This window comes from Colias croceus, chromosome 24 (genome assembly GCF_905220415.1).
Source record: "Colias croceus chromosome 24, ilColCroc2.1".
Lineage (NCBI taxonomy): Eukaryota > Metazoa > Arthropoda > Insecta > Lepidoptera > Pieridae > Colias > Colias croceus.
In genome coordinates this window covers 6,264,544-6,284,259 of record NC_059560.1, presented here as the reverse complement: position 1 = coordinate 6,284,259, position 19,716 = coordinate 6,264,544, and the positions used below count along the sequence as shown (strand labels likewise).

Below are 19,716 nucleotides of genomic sequence, written 5' to 3'. Positions count from 1 at the left end.
ACTGCGACATTTACATCAAACAAATATAGAGCAGGAGCAAGAGCATTCTTTCGTGATCTTTTAGTGTAAAAGAAACTCGTTTTCAATGTTGTTCAATATTAGAACATTGCATATATAAACTTATCGAACGCACTAAGGACAACGAAAGAATGCTCTACGCCTGTTTACACTAAAATAATTTGACATAATGGGGTTAGAATGAGCATTCGCTCGTTTGATGTAAATGCACTGTTAGACTTGTTCCTTCAAACAAATTATGTTTTTCATAATAGGTACCTACTGTTTTATGTACTGTCAAAAACTAGTTTCACTACGTAGAACCAAAAATGTACCTTAAGCATATTATTTTACGATACAAAAACGTATTTATACATTTTTAAAATTACTTAATACCTGTATGTTTGATAAATTGTATTATAGGTATTTATAATGATTAAATTTCTTATCAGATCCAGATCAATTCAGATCTTTAATTATTTCCAATAATAAATTATGTTATTAAATTGGAATTTGTTTCAATTGTTCACAATAATTCTATATTTTATTTATTTTATATTACAGGTAGGTACTTATTGTCTTAAATTGAGACCCGATTCTCAATTCTTTCCCGAAAATTAAGCAACTCAAATTGTATACAAATTATTTGAGTAACTCAGATTGTATACAAATAATTTGAGCAACTCGAATTGTATACAAATAATTTGAGTTACTAAAAATAATATTTGAGAAACCTTATTAGTTCGTTATACACATATTAACGATTATATTACGTACATTAAAATTGTAAAAAATAGATTTGGCACATAGATCTTAAATCTAAGCCCTTTATTTTTTGACTGATATGATATGAGATGGTGTTTTATTTATCTATATTATATTCAATAACTAACATTGTTTGTTTTATAGCCTTTTGTAGGAAAATGCATTCGAAATTATTTAGTTATAGAATTTCTAATTACTCTCTTGTTAATAATTATTATCCTTTACAAAAACAAACAAAAATACATTTCCTTTCACAATGTTAGCTATATAAAAAGTTCTACACACCATTTCTGGTACAATTTATATGATACCTAAATGCAGTCTGGACTTCCCAGACTAGCTATAGTCTAGATTCAAAGAACCAATAAAAATTATTATTAATTAGCTAAAAAATTCGGTACATCCGCAGCCAATACACCCATTTTCTTTGTGACCATTTACCTTCCCGTTCTCCGGTCTGTATGTATAGAAAACCTCGCAAAATGCTGTATCGTCTCGCGGCAGATTGTAGTTTACGTGCTTGGCTGCGAGCCACGCGGCGCCCATAGCGCTTGATACGCGCAAGCGGACTAGCTCAAGTTCCATGTTTATCTGAAAAAGAAATACACTATTTTAAATTTTAAAGCATTTTTTTTGTTTTTATATTATAATGAAGTTAGTGCATCAATACATACTGAAAAAGAAATACACTATTTTAAATTTAGTGTATTTTTTGTTTATATATTATCATGAAGTTAGTGAATAAATACATAGGAAGAAAGGCTGGATTTGTTTTGCACTGTTGATCTATTTCGTGTTTTTAGTGCAATACGTGTTTAATAGCAAGGAAAATTTCGAATCCTTATTATTAATAGTGTAAATGCATGCTTTTTGTCTTTATTTCTTTTTGTCTTTATAAAGAAATCTGTATGTTTTCTTTTTGTCTTTACTTCACGTCGCAATGGACTGATTTCTGGAGATAGTGAAGAGGCTAGAAAGTGACGCTTTTGCTGCGGTGGAACATCTCATTCTTGACTGACCGGTTGGCTTGGTTGGTAGTGGCCCTGCCTTTCAAGCTAGATATCGTGGGTACGATTCCCACCCGTGGCTAATATTTGTGTGATGACCATAGATGTTTGCTTTGTGTCTGGGTGTTAATAATCTACCTATAGTATGTTTAAGCCATCTGGTTGCCGTAACACAAGCGAAAGCTTAGTATGGGATCAGATTGTGTGTGCCGTGTGTGAAAATTGTCCATATTTATTTATTACTAGCTTCCGCCCGCGACTCCGTCCGCGCGGATGTCGGTCTTCGCGTGGATGGTTATTTCTCCATTTTGAGTACCTCTGTCAATAACATCTTATAAATATCTATTGGACCCAATTCCCAAATACGGCTAGGCCTATAATAATACGCAACGTGTGTTCGCGGTTCTACGGAACAACGTCTATGGATAAAACTGAAAAATGAAGATTAATTTTTTTCTAGGTATTTTTCCAGGATAAAAAGTATCCTATTTTACGCCCAGGATAATAAGGTATAATTATACAAGTTTCATCGAAATCGAACCGCTAGTTTTCACGTGATGCCTTCACATACAGACAGACAGACAGACAGACAGACAGACAGACAGACAGACAGACAAAAATTTTTTTAATCACATATTTGGGTTTGGTATCGATCCAGTAACACCCCCTGCTATTTATTTTTTCAATATTTTCAATGTACAGAATTGACCCTTCTACAGATTTATTATATATGTATAGATTTATTATTTCCCAATCCCCACCCGCCGCTCGTTGAGCACGCTGAGCACGCCCGGCCGCAGCACGGGCCAGCTGCGCCACACGGAGCCGACGCACACGACCCGCACGTGCCCGCTCGCGCGCCGCGCTAGCGCCGCCACGTGCCGCGCGAGCGACGCGCCCGCGTCCGCGAACACGTGCTGCGCTAGCGTGTCCCCAGTGTACGCTAGTTCCGAGAGGTGCGCTGTTAGACCTGGAAATAATGGTTATTTTATTCAAATCTAATTTCTTTTTAACCGACTTCAAAAAATGGAGGAGGTTATCAATTCGGTCGGTATATATATATTTTTTTTATGTATGTTAGCGCGATTAATTTAACGATAAAATTATATTTTAAAAGTAAATCAATTGATTAACTTCATTAATTATTTTAACAATAACCAATTGGATAAAAGTCTTAACAATCATTTAATTATCTAGCAATAATAATATTTCATGTCGTATTCAAAATAACGATCAAAACAACACAAATAACACCTGCGCTGACTCACACTGTCACACCACTCGAATAGTTGTTTTGATCGTACTATAAATAACGGTCGTCTGCAGTTGCAAGTCATTATTGTCTTGACTTTGGTCGAGTAAAGATGTCTAAGAAATATTATATCAGTATTTAATTTCGTAATACAACCACGCTCTAACATCAGAAGTAGAAGATGAACCAGCCCTTACTCGGAATCCTGGCAGGCTGGCACAAAATCTTCCATCTTACTACGTGACATTGTGTACCTGTCACTGTCACCATTATGACTGTGGTCTTCAACCTTCGAAAAAATTGAACTGAATTGACTTCAAGTAAACAAGGATGCTTAGCAAGGATGAAAGAACTCGCACAATGTGTGTTTTCTTGTGAGTTGTGTGAAGTAAATGTTTGTGGTGTGAAATATTGTAACGGTAATGTAGTTCATCAATATTATAATGTGATTTGCAATCCGGGCGGTTGTCCAGGATATTTGAGCCTTTAATTATGGTAAGAGAACGACGAACTTATGTCACAAATAATAAGGTTTTGATCCTAGGGAATTTGAATCCAATGTGGTGCCTTCGATGGCGCCCAGTGTAAGCTATTGTGGTGGTAAATTATTATTTTTCTGTATTTTGACGATTGAAAAACGCTTCTAAGCGAAGTCCAGTTGAATAAATCAATATTTGAGTTTGAGTTCATCATGTGGATGAGATGGTATTGGATATGGATTCTATAAGGTCAGTTTGGCCGAGCGGTTATGTTTGTGTTATAATACATTGTGTTTTGATATCACGAGATAAATTACCGTACTCATTTCATATGAACGTACGAGGACGTTATTGTGTTATTGTTTTACTATGGCAAAGCCGGATATAACTTGTTTTAACTTTTAATTATGTTCCAGGACTATGGTTATCACTTGAGAGTTGAGATACAGATGAGATACAGAAGCCGCTGTTCGCAGCTGGAAAAATTCGTTGAGCTATCGAATACTATGCAAATATCAAATCACAATAATACTCCACAGTGATTGCTATGAAGCGAAAAGTACAAGCAATTGCTAAACTGCTATTGTGTCCTATGTACGTGTAAGAATAGTACCAAAGCAGAATTTAGATGACCGTGTTAGCGGTAATGGAAACTTATTATGATAATCGACTGCCACTTGTCTGTACGGGTCTTCTGTGACTTAGTCTGACAACTGGGCAGATAATAATACAAATCGAATGCCACTTGTCTGTACGGGTCTTCTGTGACTTAGTCTTACAACTGGGCAGATAATAATACAAATCGAATGCCACTTGTCTGTACGGGTCTTCTGTGACTTAGTCGGACAACTGGGCAGATAATAATACAATCGAATGCCACTTGTCTGTACGGGTCTTCTGTGACTTAGTCTGACAACTGGGCAAATAATAATACAATCAAATGCCACTTGTCTGTACGGGTCTTCTGTGACTTAGTCTGACAACTGGGCAGATAATAATAGAATCGAATGCCACTTGTCTGTACGGGTTTTCTGTGACTTAGTCTTACAACTGGGCGGGAAATAATAATAACCTGATTGTCACTTGTCAGTATGGATCCAGACAGTGGTTTAGTCTGACAACTGGACAAAGAAACAAATAATTTGAATATTATGTACTTAAAACAAGTCTTAATGTCACCAGCTGAAGTGAATTATTTCATTGATATTTTGAGTTTTGAATTACCGCTCAGAGCACGAGCTTTCTTCAGAATGGCCGTGTTAGCGCGATTAATTTAACGATAAAATTATATTTTAAAAGTAAATCAATTGATTAACTTCATTAATTATTTTAACAATAACCAATTGGATAAAAGTCTTAACAATCATTTAATTATCTAGCAATAATAATATTTCATGTCGTATTCAAAATAACGATCAAAACAACACAAATAACACCTGCGCTGACTCACACTGTCACACCACTCGAATAGTTGTTTTGATCGTACTATAAATAACGGTCGTCTGCAGTTGCAAGTCATTATTGTCTTGACTTTGGTCGAGTAAAGATGTCTAAGAAATATTATATCAGTATTTAATTACGTAATACAACCACGCTCTAACATGTATGTACACCGATTACTCCGAGGTTTCTGAACCGATTTACGTGATTCTTTTTTTGTTCGATGCGGGATGGTGTCGAATTGGTCCCATAAAATTTTATTCGGATAGGCCCAGTAGTTTTTATTTTATGAGCATTTTTGTCTGTAGGTATTTGTAAATTTTGCAAGTGCAAGTTTGAAGTCGGTTGTTTTTAACGCAGTTATCACTTGTTTTATGTTTCAAATTGCAGTAAATGAAGGAACTATGTATATTTAGAACTTCTTATATATAGACAACGCAGCAGTGTCGCTAGTTGCAAATATTAAAAGATACGTAATAACTAAAAACTATTTGTATCTAAGATAGGTCGACGAGCGGTCGCGAATGCTCGTTCGCAAAAACATTGCGTGACCGTGTAGGCACAGTATAGCGGAAGTTGTGCTGTTAGTCCAATTTTTTGTGTATCGTACTCATAATTTTATACAAATACTGTTAATAAAAAAACTTACAAATTTTAAAAAAATATTCATGTTTTAAGTGTTTATGAATTACATTTCTTAGATTTTAAGCGTCCCAAAATTAGACTATACCCACTGATTCTGTAAGTACTATTTTCTATTGTCTGTCTGTCTGTTCTATTTTTAATAAATTATAAATATTTTTTGTCAAATTCTAATTCTTTTTTCTAGTACAATAAAACGTACCTATTCATTCTAACTCACCTGCAAAAAACGACTTCTCAAAGTGTTTATACGCATACGGCAGCAGATCCGCTCTGGTTTCAGCCTTGAAGTAATTCCTAACTACCTCCCACACTTTGTCCGTGGGGTGGGGGGAAGCGCGGAAACCGTCTTTGTCGTCGAATATCATTTTGATTGCTCTGTGGGCTATCCAGTATGCTGGAATGAAACAAAAAATGTGACAAAAAAGGTAAAATTAGTATTATTGAAGTGAAACTTCTTTATCGGGGTTGGAAAAAAATTTAGTGTAACATTAGTAACATTTTTTCGTTATGCGTGACATTTTTCCGTTACGCGCCATCTTTTTCTTATCCCTACCACGCGTGATTCGACGTATTTCTGTAAAGTTACATATAGTAAATTATTTTTTGAAAAATAAGGTCATAACGAAGTTTCACTTTTTACGTGTGTACACTAGTACACGCACACTTTTTTTACTTGTATAGTAATTCGAAACCTCGAAAGAAAATATAAAGTTCTAAGATGATTCTGATTCCAAAAAAAAAACACAGATTTTTTGTGTCTTTTTAAATCATCAAACATTTAACAAAATATGTTGAGCGTGTACCTTGTGATTTCGTAACACCTTCCTATATGTAAAGTGTCATTATAATTCAAGTCAGGTTAACCGAAAGTGATAAAGCAACGATAAGGAAGTGAATTTAATAATATATTTTATAAAAAATACAATAAAAGTTACATTTTTAATATATTCATGTGGAAAACTACAACTTTTATTCCATCCAGTATAATTTTAACCAGAACAATATATTTATATTTATAATATACTAGCGGTCCGCCCCGGTTTCGCCCGTGGTACATATTTACGTTTTCTCTCCATAAGAACCATCCTCGTACTTCAAGGAATATTATAAAAAAAGAATTAACGAAATCGGTTCAGCCGTTCTCGAGTTATGCGCTTACCAACACATTTTGCGATTCATTTTTATAGTATAGAATTTATATTTTCAAGGTATTTAGACAACTCACCACCACCCTCATCTCCAAGAAGGTATCCCCATCCACCACAACCAAATTGCTGACCATCTGGTGTCCTGAGCAGAGCGTTTGATCCTGTACCTGTAAATTACAAAAAATATATTACAAAGTATCTATACAAATCTATACTTAATATTATAAAGCTGAAGAGTTTGTTTGTTTGAACCCGCGAATCTCGGGAACTACTGGTCCGATTTTAAAAATTACTTCGGTGTTAGATGCCCTTTCATCGAGGAAGGCAATATATTAATATTATCATCTCGCTAAGCTAACAGGAGCGGAGCACTGCAGGTAAAACCGCGGAGCACAACTAGTAATTTAAAAATTTGTATAAGTAATATTGTAAAAAAAAATTAAAACTTTGATAAATTGTGAAATGGGATTCAGGTAATGTTCTTATTAATTATTTCAGTGGGAATTTTTACTTTTGATAGTGTGTGTGTTTTACTTTTGAAACTTTTTCTTTCCTAGTTGAGCAACAGTGCTAAGTATATTGATAGATAATAATTAAAAGAAGATCGATTCATAACGACATTAAATTATAGTTATTGTAATCTATACTAATATTATAAAGCTGAAGAGTTTGTTTGTTTGACTGATTGTTTGTTTGTTTGTTTGAACGTGCTTATCTCAGGAACTACCGGTCCGATTAAAAAAAATCTTTCGGTGTTAGATAGCCCATTCATCGAGGAAGGCTATAGGCTATAATATGTCATCCCACTAAGACCAACAGGAGCGGCGCCACACGGGTGAAACCGCGGGGCTTAGCTAGTATATGATAAAAAGACCCCACAAAGGGACACATAACTTCACTTTTTCATAAAATAATAATCTTAATGTTATTATTTTCAGCATATTCAGTACACATCTGTTATTGCAATCGACTCGCCCGATAAACATGCAATTAACTACCATTTGCGTCATAACGGTGATGTTTTGTATAATATAATGTACTCGATGTTCAGTCAGAAACAATGTTAAATTAGTATTTTAATCATCTAGGATATCTTATTTATACAAATTACTAATAAAATAATAGATAGATATCTTATTTATACAAATTACTAATAAATGTTCAAGTAGTTTTAAGTTCATATGGGCCGTAGTTTTTAAGTTATATCAAGACCTTTAACTGTAACTACATTTGTTGCCTGAAATAAACAAATAAATAAATAAATAGTTATTAGCTTTCCGCCCGCGGTTTCGCGCTCGTTGTCAAAGAAAAACCCGCATAGTTCCCGTTCCCGTGGGATTTCCGGGGTAAGACCTATGCTATGTGTTAATCTAAGTTACTCTCTATATATGTGTGCTAAACATGGTAATCGGTTCAGTAGTGTTTGCGTGAAAGAGTAACAAACATACATACCTACAAATACACATACATCCATCCTCACAAATTGTCACATTTATAATATTAGTAGGATAGGATGATTTTATAGATAATCAAACTTAACGGGGAATAAATAGAGAATGCAAGTGACGCGACAAGACGAATTACTTTATTATATACTAGCTTCCGCCCGCGACTCCGTCCGCGCGGATGTCGGTCTTCGCGTGGATGGTTTATATTTTCTCCATTTTGAGTAACTCTGAAAATGATATCTTATAAATATCTATTGGACCCAAATACGGCTAGGCCTATAATAATACGCAACGTGTGTTCGCGGTTCTACGGAACAACGTCTATGGAGAAAACTGAAAAATTAAGATTATTTTTTTTTTCTACGTATTTTTCCAGGATAAAAAGTATCCTATTTTACGCCCAGGATAATAATGTATAATTATACCAAGTTTCATCGAAATCGAACCGGTAGTTTTCACGTGATGTCTTCACATACAGACAGACAGACAGACAGACAGACAGACAGACAAAAATTTTTTAATCACATATTTGGGTTTGGTATCGGATATCCAGTAACACCCCCTGCTATTTATTTTTTTAATATTTTCAATGTACAGAATTGACCCTTCTACAGATTTATTATATGTATAGATGTAGTTATCTTAACGTTAATAATAGTTACATTGATAATTCCATTTCCTTTAACTATACGGTTATTTACCTGTTTTATCTTTTTGATGCAAGATAACAAGCGTTCTTTAGATTTACATAATAAACACAATTGTAGTAAGTATGATAAACATTTATGTTGATAAAATATAATAAGACTTTTTACGATATCTGATAAAAAACTTGAATTTATTTATAGGAAGAATATTATCAAGATTTTAGTGTAACAGGAATTATTAATTATGAATAATACGGAATTTAATCAATATTCCGGATATTAGCGATATCTAGTTAGTCTACTATTAATATTTAATAATATTTTTTTTTTGTCTAATCTTTTACTATAATAAGTAATCCATACTTAATATTATAAATGCAAAAGTAACTCTGTCTATCTGTCTGTTACTTAATCACGCCTTAACTACTGAACCAATTTGCATGAAATTTGGTATAGAGATATTTTGATACCCGAGAAAGGACATAGGCTACTTTTTACCTCGGGACATAGGATAGTTTTTATTCCGGAAAATCAACGGGAACGGGAACTATGCGGGTTTTTCTTTGACTTCGCGGGCGATGCCGCGGGTGGAAAGCTAGTAGTCACATATTTGTATAATCATGTTTAGGTATATTTAATTAAAAATTTCGAGGTTTTGTACCTTTTTTGGTTTTAACTATTTTTTGGGCCTTTGCCGTTTTGTTTATTAATTTGGTAGTTAAAATAATCTTTTTAACTAGGAGAAAATTTAACATGACATTTTGTTCTTAAACTAAATGAGAATAAAATATATTTTTATATAAGGAAATACATTATAATACCTATTATGTAATTTGCATAGGATGAGGTAAGTGCATACATAATAATGGTCATTATCCGCTTTATATCTGTTGTGTACATAAATTATTTAAATGTTTGATCATAAATGTGAAATAGGAAATGTGTAAAATACATATTTTAAGTTCATAACATGATACCAATATCAATTATCTATATCTACGTCTATATATAAATAAATATGCATCACCAAAATATTTGTACGGGCTTGCCAAACGATTGCATCAAATGTGATAATAATATATCTTTCTTTATAAATAGATAATTTAATAATAAATCTCTTTTCCACGTTCCAAATTTCAAAATGTAACTGAAAATTTTAACCCGGGCAAAGCAGAGAAGTTAAAATTATGCAATTTATTATATACTAGTTATCCGCCCGCGGCTTCAAAGAAAAACCCGTATAGTTCCCTTTTCCGTGGGATTTCCGGGATAAAACCTATCCTATATGTCAATCCAAGTTACCCTCTATGAGTGTGCTAAATTTCATTGTAATCGGTTCAGTAGTATTTGCGTGAAAGAGTAACAAACACACACACATCCTCTCACACTTTCACATTTATAATATTAGTAGTTAGGAAGTAGGATAGGATATTATGATAAATACTATCTTTTACTTTTACTTTTTTGTAACTGCAAGATGAAGAGCCCTATAGACGTATGTAAGTTATGTATTTTTTCTATAGGTATCCTTTAAAAAAATAGGTGAGTTACCTACTCAGGCGGAACCGGGACGAACAACTAGTATGATCTAAAAACTAAACAGTATGTGAGATAGTCGTTTCCGATATTACACATTCGCTTGATAAGGTCGTGCGTTTAATAATTAATATATGCATAGAATTTTAGATTTCAATGCCGTTTTTGGATACTTCATGTATCTGAGGAATTTAATATATTATTAGCGCGTTTTTCTAAAAATATAAAATGTATTTTTTGGAATAATTCCTATTAAATATTTACCAATATTTTTATTTCTTTAAATAATCTATACTAATATTATAAAGCTGAAGAGTTTGTTTGTTTGTTTGTTTGTTTGAACGCGCTAATCTCGGGAACTACTGGTCCGATTTGAAAAATTATTTCGGTGTTAGATAGCTCATTTATTGAGGAAGGCTATAGGCTATATATCATCACGCTACGTCTAACAGGAGTGGAGCCACGGGGGTGAAACCGCGCGGATCAGCTAGTTATCAATAAAGTACAAATAATGTTATGTACGAAATAGCAGAGTTAAAATATTAAAATAATAACTATCCTACTTCCTACTAATATTATAAATGCGAAAGTTTGTGAGGATGTGTGTGTGTGGTGGTGTGTGTGTTTGTTACTATTTCACGCAAATACTACCTACTGAACCGATTTCAATGAAATTTAGCACACATATAGAGGGTAACTTGGATTAACACATAGGATAGGTTTTATCCCGGAAATATCACGGGAACGGGAACTATGCGGGTTTTTCTTTGAAGACGCGGGCGGAAAGCTAGTCAGTTTATAAGTCTAAAGAGATGGTATTCAATGTAATCGCTCAAAAATGCAAATACAAATAATAGAAAATACAAATGCCACCCACTTTCTATGTTTGTACGTATCTCTACTATGTACCTACATAGATAATAAGAACGAAAGTAAAAGCATAGTTACATGAGTACCAGTATAGTATGTTTTAGAGGAAATGTTATTTAAATTTATTAATAAAGAACTCAAAAAAGAAAACAATCAACAAACAGATCAACCTGAGTATGGAAATAACCAATAACCACATCTATATTATAATACAACTAGCTGCTCCGCGCGGTTTCACCCCCGTGGCTCCACTCCTGTTGGTCGTAGCGTGATGATACCCCTATAGCCTTCCTCGATAAATGAGCTATCTAGCACCGAAATAATTTTTTAAATCGGACCAGTAGTTCCAGAGATTAACGCGTTCAAACAAACAAACAAACTCTGTAGCTTTATAATATTAGTATTAGATAATTATGGATTCAAAACTCTGTAACGACATCCCTACTTAATATTATAAACGCGAAAGTAACTATCTGTCTGTCTCTTCATTATGCCTTAACCACTGAACCGATTTGGATAAAATTTGATACAAAGATAGTTTGAAAGAAAGTACATAGGATATGTTTTATGCCGGTAATCCCACGAGAACGGAAAGTATACGTTGTACTACGCGGGCGAAGCCACAGGCGGAAAGCTAGTAAAAAGTGAAAAAAAAAAAGAGTTTTTTCCAAACCAAAACAACATGTCGTTATAAATTCACAACACGTCGCGATCAAGGCGAGGGGTTATCAGATGTCCCATTTACTAATGAGAGCAAGATACGTTGATCAAGGTTCATTATATTGGTTATACGTTTCCTATTGACATATAATCCTGATGGTGTAAGGAGAAATAATCAATTTTTGCAGTATGCAAATAGAAGAACACATTGTTTTTTTTGTTGTTTGAATACATCGCAAAGGATTGGTCGGTTGAAGTCACGTAGTAAGAAATAATTGTTATACTACCTGATGTAAAATCAAAGTTAAAACGTATAAAATGTTAGGGAAAAATGAGAGAAAATTAGTCAAAATGCTAAAGGTGTGGAAAACCAGCGAAAATTTTAAATTAAATTTTGACATTTGTTTGAAGCATTTTTTGTATTATCTATACCAAGAATCTTAATTAGATATAAGCTTCTTGATCTATAACTCTATCCGATCTAAAAGGTATTTCATTACATATTAAGTACATAGTAGGTATTAACCGCACGCTTAGATACCGCACGTGTTCGCAACAATTTATTCTTTATTTTCCATAACTATGCATATGCGCATCTATAATTACACTTGAGGCAATAAATAATTCATGCAACAAGCAAATAAAACGCAAATTAATTTTAATATTCCCTCTATCTTGTGAAGAATTACCATTATTACAAAGTTCGCAAATGATTATGGGCCCTCTACATAATGGGCAGCGTTGGCCCAACAAATGATCGTCGATGTTTGCTGCCAGTACGGCAATTATAAAAAAAAAACATTTAAAATGACGGCCGCTCATATTTAGGCCTTCTACAGTCTACACTATCGTGAATGCCTCTACTCGCCAACGCTGCCCATTGTGTAGAGGGCCCATTAAGTGCCACATTCAGACCAATACAACCAAGGCCAATATCATTACACTAAAAATACAATGACAATAATCGAAGCAATCAAAAAATTGTTCAATTGATCTTGGTAAAACGGTTCAGGTCAATTGCCTTGCAGATACGTCCACAAATAGTATATAATCATATGATGCATGATAAAGTACTCTCTAACTAAATTAATGGCTGCCCATTTATCATTTAAGGGATTCTCCAGAAAGCAAAGCCGATACATCAAATGCATGTTGAGGAAAACGTAAGGGTTACATTTTGTAATGATGAAATATTCCTGGACTCTTCACAACTGTAGTTCCAAAATGAGCTAAGCTATAAATGCTGGCAACTGCTTAAAAATACTTGTAAATTGGTCTTCTGAATGCACACAAATTGAAAATAACAATGATATCATGAGCACATGAAATCCTGAATCACAATATAATAATATGTGTCCTAAATAATTTCTCCAAATATATTTTCTTGTTTCCTCAACATTTTTTGAATCGGGAGAAAAACCACTCTGAATTAATTTGTCAAAAAATGATTCAAATAGATACATTCAGACGATTCACGTAGCATTTTTAAATAAAATATTTACCACCAGTTCGCAAAGCATTTTCTACAGAGAAGAGCCAGAATAAGACTGTAGCTACTCTTTTAAAATCCTATCAAATTACACATACAAAGCCATGATAATTAAAAAATAATTAATAACCTATTCGGAAACGTCTCTAGATGCCTATAGGCTGTGGAATTCCTTACCACCAGGCGCTTTTTTGCCTACTCTTCTATTAAAAAATGTAATCTTTTGCTCTTTTTACACCTCTAAATGCTTATTAGCTTATTCTATACACTTCTAAAAGCATTTCCAGATCTACTTACCAGCAATAAGTACCATGCCTCCTTCAGTAGCGCCTGTGAACAAGGAACCAGCTGTGTCCGAGGCTACGAATATCTCTTGAGCACAATTCTGGTCCATTTCTTTGACGCGCCTAGCTAGTTCTGCGTTACTGCTTTCTTGTTCACAGCCCGATAGTGTTAGACCCTGGAGAGACAAGTCTGGCTATGTTATGGCTCTTTTAGAAAATGGTAAGGGAATCTTTAATGATTATAAAATTGAGTTTAATCTTTGCATGGTTGAAAAGAGGATATTATAAGGTGCGTAAGAGTCGTGTCATATTCAATACCAAGGAAAATTATAAAAATTTAACTAACTGCTCGTTCATTTATGTCGTCGTTATGAGAAAATATTTTGTTCTAATATAAAGTTATGTGTTTTGTGGTTTACTACAAGAAGATCTTACTACAAAATTATTATTTCTGCGTGGACGGCGTCACTCGCAGCTGATCATAAATCATGCAGAACTTTAAATGGTACATTTTAATGGTAGGGAAACAACAAACATACAAAAGATCTTACTAAAGAATCCAAAGGCACATCCCGTGGTACACCAGCGTCGTCTTTCGCCAGTTCCACCATCTTTATGATTCTGTTGGCACATTCTTCAATACCGAGGTTCCAGTGATTTGTGCCGAGCCCTTTTGAGCGGCCAACCACCTTCCCTGTTTCGTCGCATATCACGAGATTAGAATGTGTCGCGCCTCTGTGGAGAAATTTAGATTTTAGAATGATGATTGGAATTTTAATGTATTAGGTCTGGTCTTTCTTGTCTTGTTTTATGGGTGATAGAGGAAAAATACAAAACATACATTTTGATTCATTTCTTTATCAAATATCGGGATTGCAGTTTGTCTACGTGGTTTAGTTATCTATACTAATATTATAAAGAGGAAAGGTTTGTAATTATGTATGTATGTATGGTTTTCACGCATAAACTACTGGACCCATTTCAAAAATTATTTCATCATTAGAAAGCCGCATCTTCACTGAACAACATAGGCTAGGTTTTATCCAGGAAATCCCACGGGAACGGGAACTATGCGGGTTTCTCTTTGAAAACGCGGACGAAGCCGCAGGCGGAAAGCTAGTTGCAAATAATTTTGTAATATGTTGGCGTAATATTTAAACTTCAAAGCGTCGACAACTTACATTTTATTACAGGTATCTGTCTAAGTAACTAATTAATTGATCTAATTAATCTCATCATTCATCAATATTCAAATGTCATTTCAATCATTTCCAAGGACGCTATCAATTATTTTTTCCTGTTCCAACAGCTGTCGTCGCTGTACTTTGTCGTTTAAAGAATCCTATTGGTTATTTTATATTCGTTGATCTAATGGGATTCAATTTTATAACTTACAAAATATTATAATATCATAGAATTTTATCCATCAGACTGTTCCTAAAGAAAGCAGAGCAATCCCGGCTAGAAGTTATCATCAATTGTTATCAATTGACAATTACTATAATAACTGCATATAAAACTAGTGTCTATTTGTCCCAATGTATTTTTTATACTACGCAACGAATTTTAATGCGGTTTTTTTATAGATAGACCGGTTCTCGCGAAATAATTTAGTATATCCAATTTGTTGTTTTAGTCAAAGTGGGCGAAGCAGCGAGCGGAAAACTATTTTAGTTATACAATCTTTAAAACAATAAATTTGGCATATTATGATAATATGGAGGAAGTAATCTATTTTGCTATTCAAGTTCAAGGTGATAAGGGCTTGTTAATAGATTTTGGATATCTGATAAAACCGCCACAAGCAGGTTGATAAACAAGATAGTAGCGGTGTGTTTACACTGTGTAGAAAAAAGGAATTAGAATTGCATGTTGCTATTTTATCTACATACTATTATTATTTAGTTGTTCAAACAAATAATCTCTTCAGATTGATTAATTGAACTACGTACTTACCGAAATTCAAATTCAAAATACATTAATTTGCAAGAATGCAGTTACAGTTACATAGGTGTTGTATTACATGCGCATGCGTATGAATCTTAAATAGGTACGAATCTTAGGAACCTCATTAAATTATTAGATTTTTTAATTTATTTTGGACTAGCTTTCCACCTGCGGCATCGCCCGCGCAGTCGAAGAAAAACCCGCATAGTTCCCGTTCCCGTGGGATTTCCGGGATAAAACCTATCCTATGTCCTATCTCGGGTATCAAAATATCTCTATACCAAATTTCATGCAAATTGGTTCAGTAGGTACCTAAGGCGTGATTGAGCAACAGACAGCGAGACAGACTTTCGCATTTATAATATTAGCACAGACTAATAATAATATACTACGTATACAATTAATATTAGTATGGATAGTTAGCCCGTTTATCGAATAATATGAGCCTAATGATGCGTTGAATTTTGAATACGATTAAAAACATCTCAATATCTACGAAATAAAATTCGTGTAGTCGTAAATTTTACCGATATGGATAAAAAAAATCAAAGCGATTAAAAGAAAATAAATAAAATGTGTTTGCAATATGCGGGAGTAGTGATCGCGATTAAAAAAGAAATTACTTAACTTTTTGCCTGGTAGAGATCGCTACCTAGCGATAAGGCTGCCTTTTGCTTATTGTAAATGTATATTTCTACAGCAATAAATGACTATAATATTATTCATTTATTTCGGAGTGTAAATTTGAAATTGGTGGAAATTAATATCAAACAAAAGCAGGGAGAAAAGCTAGTAAGATACAAAAACGCACTTCATAATAATTTGTTTTGAACTCATGAAATTGATAGCAGATATCGATTCAGGAAGATAGCGACTGTTCATTTGATCATATCTTTATTATTTACATGTAAACAATAATTTTATAAACATTATCGTGAGTGCATTCATTTTATTGCAAGTGAAATAGGTACATAGAGCGTACAAATTTATAGCTCTATAATAAATTAAAGTAAAATATATATTTACTAGCTTACCACCCGCGGCTTCTAAAATCTAATAAATTATATACTAAAACCTTTCTCTTGAATCACTCTATCTATTAAAAAAACCGCATCAAAATCCGTTGCGTAGTTTTAAAGATAGAAGCATACAAAGGGACATAGGGACAGAGAAAGCGACTTTGTTTTATACTAGGTACCTATGTAGGTAGTGATTATTTAAAATATTTATAAATAACTATATGTATAATTCTATGGCTATCGAACCTAACACTTCGATAGAGATGCATTCACTTTACTATAGCCATTGAATATATGTAGTTTCGCTTCGCGGTTTCACCCGCGTGGCTTCGCTCCTGAGACTAACTATAGCCTTCCTCGATAAATGGGCTATCTAACACCGAAAGAATTTTTCAAATCGGACCACGTTCAAACAAACAAACAAACTCTTCAGCTTTATTTATACATACTATAGATGTATACCTAGTTACTCTACGGTAATATAACGAGACTTTAAAACTATTTCTATAAGATTTATTTTTGTGTAATCACAAAATAAATGCTGGTTGCGTATAGGCACTATTTAAATCTATGAATAAACTAGATTCATTGCGTTGAGGTCAAAACCAATCGTTAAGGCAAGGGTCTAGGCTAGACATTGAATCTGTTTAGACGTTATAGTTATTTATGTACTTACAAATTATAAGTACTATAGCGCCCGGCAAACTTCTTGGCCAAAATGTAGCGTGGTGGGGACAGCTTGCGCATATAAAAATGTACTAAAACTTGATGTGCAAACTTCCCCGACCTCGCTACTTTATGGCCAAGAAGTTTGCCGGGCGCTATCCTTACTTTAATTAACATAGTTCAATCAAATAGGATTATAGAATACTAATGTGGTAATAAATATAGGATTATTTATAGGAATAACTTTATTTTGCCCGCAAATTCGTTCGCGGGTGAAATCGCGCGGCACAGCTAGTGATTTATAATTTTCTAATTTTGTCTAGGTAGGCGTGGTATTTACTAGGTAGGCGAAATTTTACCGTCTAAATGAGACAGCTACAATACCTACCTACGTGCTATTTATAATTATTTAGAGTTACTTAATTATATTTTAGCATTTTGGATTTTATTAAAAAAAACAATACTTAGGTCAATAATCATGAGGTTTTACAAAAAAGTTACGAGACTAAATACCTACCTACGCGGTAACTTGCCAGTAACTAGGTATAGTGAATAAATTCGAACAGTACTTTATTTCGATTTAACCCACTTATAACTGGTGATAATAGAAGTATGACTGTATGACTATCCCATTTTAAACTTTCAAATGTCAATAACCTGCGTTATAAGTATAGAAAATGCGTATGTGTGCAACATTTATATAATACACGTACCTATGTATTTACGCACACTTTTTACTTCAATTTAATTTACATAAATAAATAACTCCACGGTGATATTTGAATGTAATAAGTAATAACTAATATGCTTTCGTATTTTGTGAGAAATTAGAAATCATAAATTCAAAGGAAGAACAATGAGACCAAATTGTTTCGTTTTTAATTTTCGTTCGAAAAAAATATTTAGCTTCTCACTTATTGATACAATTTGTACAGATTATACATAATACAATATGGATTATACCTAGGTACATAGTCTTAAAATTGTTTTTAATTATAAAATATTAATTGTCGAATAAAATATTATGGATGAAAGACTAATTCTTCGTAATTTTAATTTATTTATAAATAAAATATTAATTTTTCTGTTGACAAAAAACCACATAAACAATGACGGATGTAATAAAATCCAATCACTATTGATATAGAAAAGTAAGCGCGAAAAGTGTTCAAGGTTGTCAGGTGCAGCGAATTCTTCACATTCTTTATAGTAAAACCAGTTTCCTATTAACAATCTTAATGCCATCACATAAAGTTTATTTTGAATTATATTCCATATGCAATGTTTACTTTTTAATAAACGTGGCCAGCTTTTTAATGTTGACATTTAACTTTTTTTTTTGTCGTGAAGCTATAAGATACTGTATCGACTGACATATTGTATGAAATCTGGAGGCTGTGTATATTTTAATTAAGCAATTGTTACAATAATTTGTGCATTTCGAAATAGCAAAGAATTCAAGGCGACCTTTCTACTTTCAACGATATTGTATTGAGTCTATATTCATAAACTATATTGAATAAATAAATGTTCTTACCCCTCAACACCGCCAAATAGCTTCAGTCCATTCATAGTTTAAAAACAATGAATATTATTAGACTTGTAGTAAGGCGTATTGGCGGTAAGTTATCAATAAACTATAATCACAATAAACACAACAGCTTGCCACGAACACGACGTCAAACTAAAACTAAAGCAAAATTATTACAATTTCAATGTCATATTGACATTTGACAGATAACGCGCTGGTTCACGGCATAGATTAATTTCGTGCTGCTCATCGCGCATGCGTAATAAACACAGATAAAATAGTATGGATGTTTTAAATGTAAGGTTTAGGCAACTGTGGTTTAGGTTCGTCCTTTCGTTTTTGTAAAATAACATAATTAATTAATTATAAACAAATAACGTTCTACAAAAACGATAACTAGAAGGGAAAAACATTGTATTTTCAACTGACTTCGAAAAAGGAGTATGATTCTACTTTGTAAACCGAATACCGATTAAGATGATTTTTTATTTGAAGGCTGGTGCGTCCCGTGTGGTCCCGTTATGATACTTTGCCCTAAGTTTTAATTTGTTGTATTTCTAAAAATAAAAAAGAGGTTTAGTTTTTGAAGTGAAACTTCTTTATCGGAGTTGGACAAAAATTTAGTGTAACATTTTTGCGTTACGCCGTGCGCGTGACATTTTTGCGTTACGCCATACGCGTGACATTTTTGCGTTACGCCGTACTCGTGACATTTTTGCGTTACGCGCCAACTTTTTGTTATCCCTACCACGCGTGATTTGACGTATACTTTCTCCAGCGGAGTAGGGATAGCGTATCGTTTTAACGTACGTCCTACCACTTTACTTGACCGTTTTTCTATTGCACTCGAATTTATTTCCAACGCTCTATAGTGACGTGATAATAT

At 33.5% G+C, this 19,716-nt stretch overlaps 1 protein-coding gene across 1 annotated transcript; it reads right to left on the bottom strand.

The window, feature by feature from the left end:
- Nucleotides 1-583: 583 nt before the first annotated feature.
- On the bottom strand, nucleotides 584-18,996 carry LOC123702727 (N-acetyl-D-glucosamine kinase). The gene is made up of 7 exons (XM_045650514.1): nucleotides 18,837-18,996; nucleotides 14,219-14,402; nucleotides 13,681-13,843; nucleotides 6,811-6,900; nucleotides 5,803-5,979; nucleotides 2,531-2,739; nucleotides 584-1,353 (listed from the first exon to the last, which is right to left on the bottom strand). Exons 1-7 carry the CDS (start codon nucleotides 18,869-18,871, stop codon nucleotides 1,144-1,146), a joined length of 1,068 nt encoding a protein of 355 aa, XP_045506470.1. The 5' UTR covers nucleotides 18,872-18,996; the 3' UTR covers nucleotides 584-1,143.
- Nucleotides 18,997-19,716: the final 720 nt, after the last annotated feature.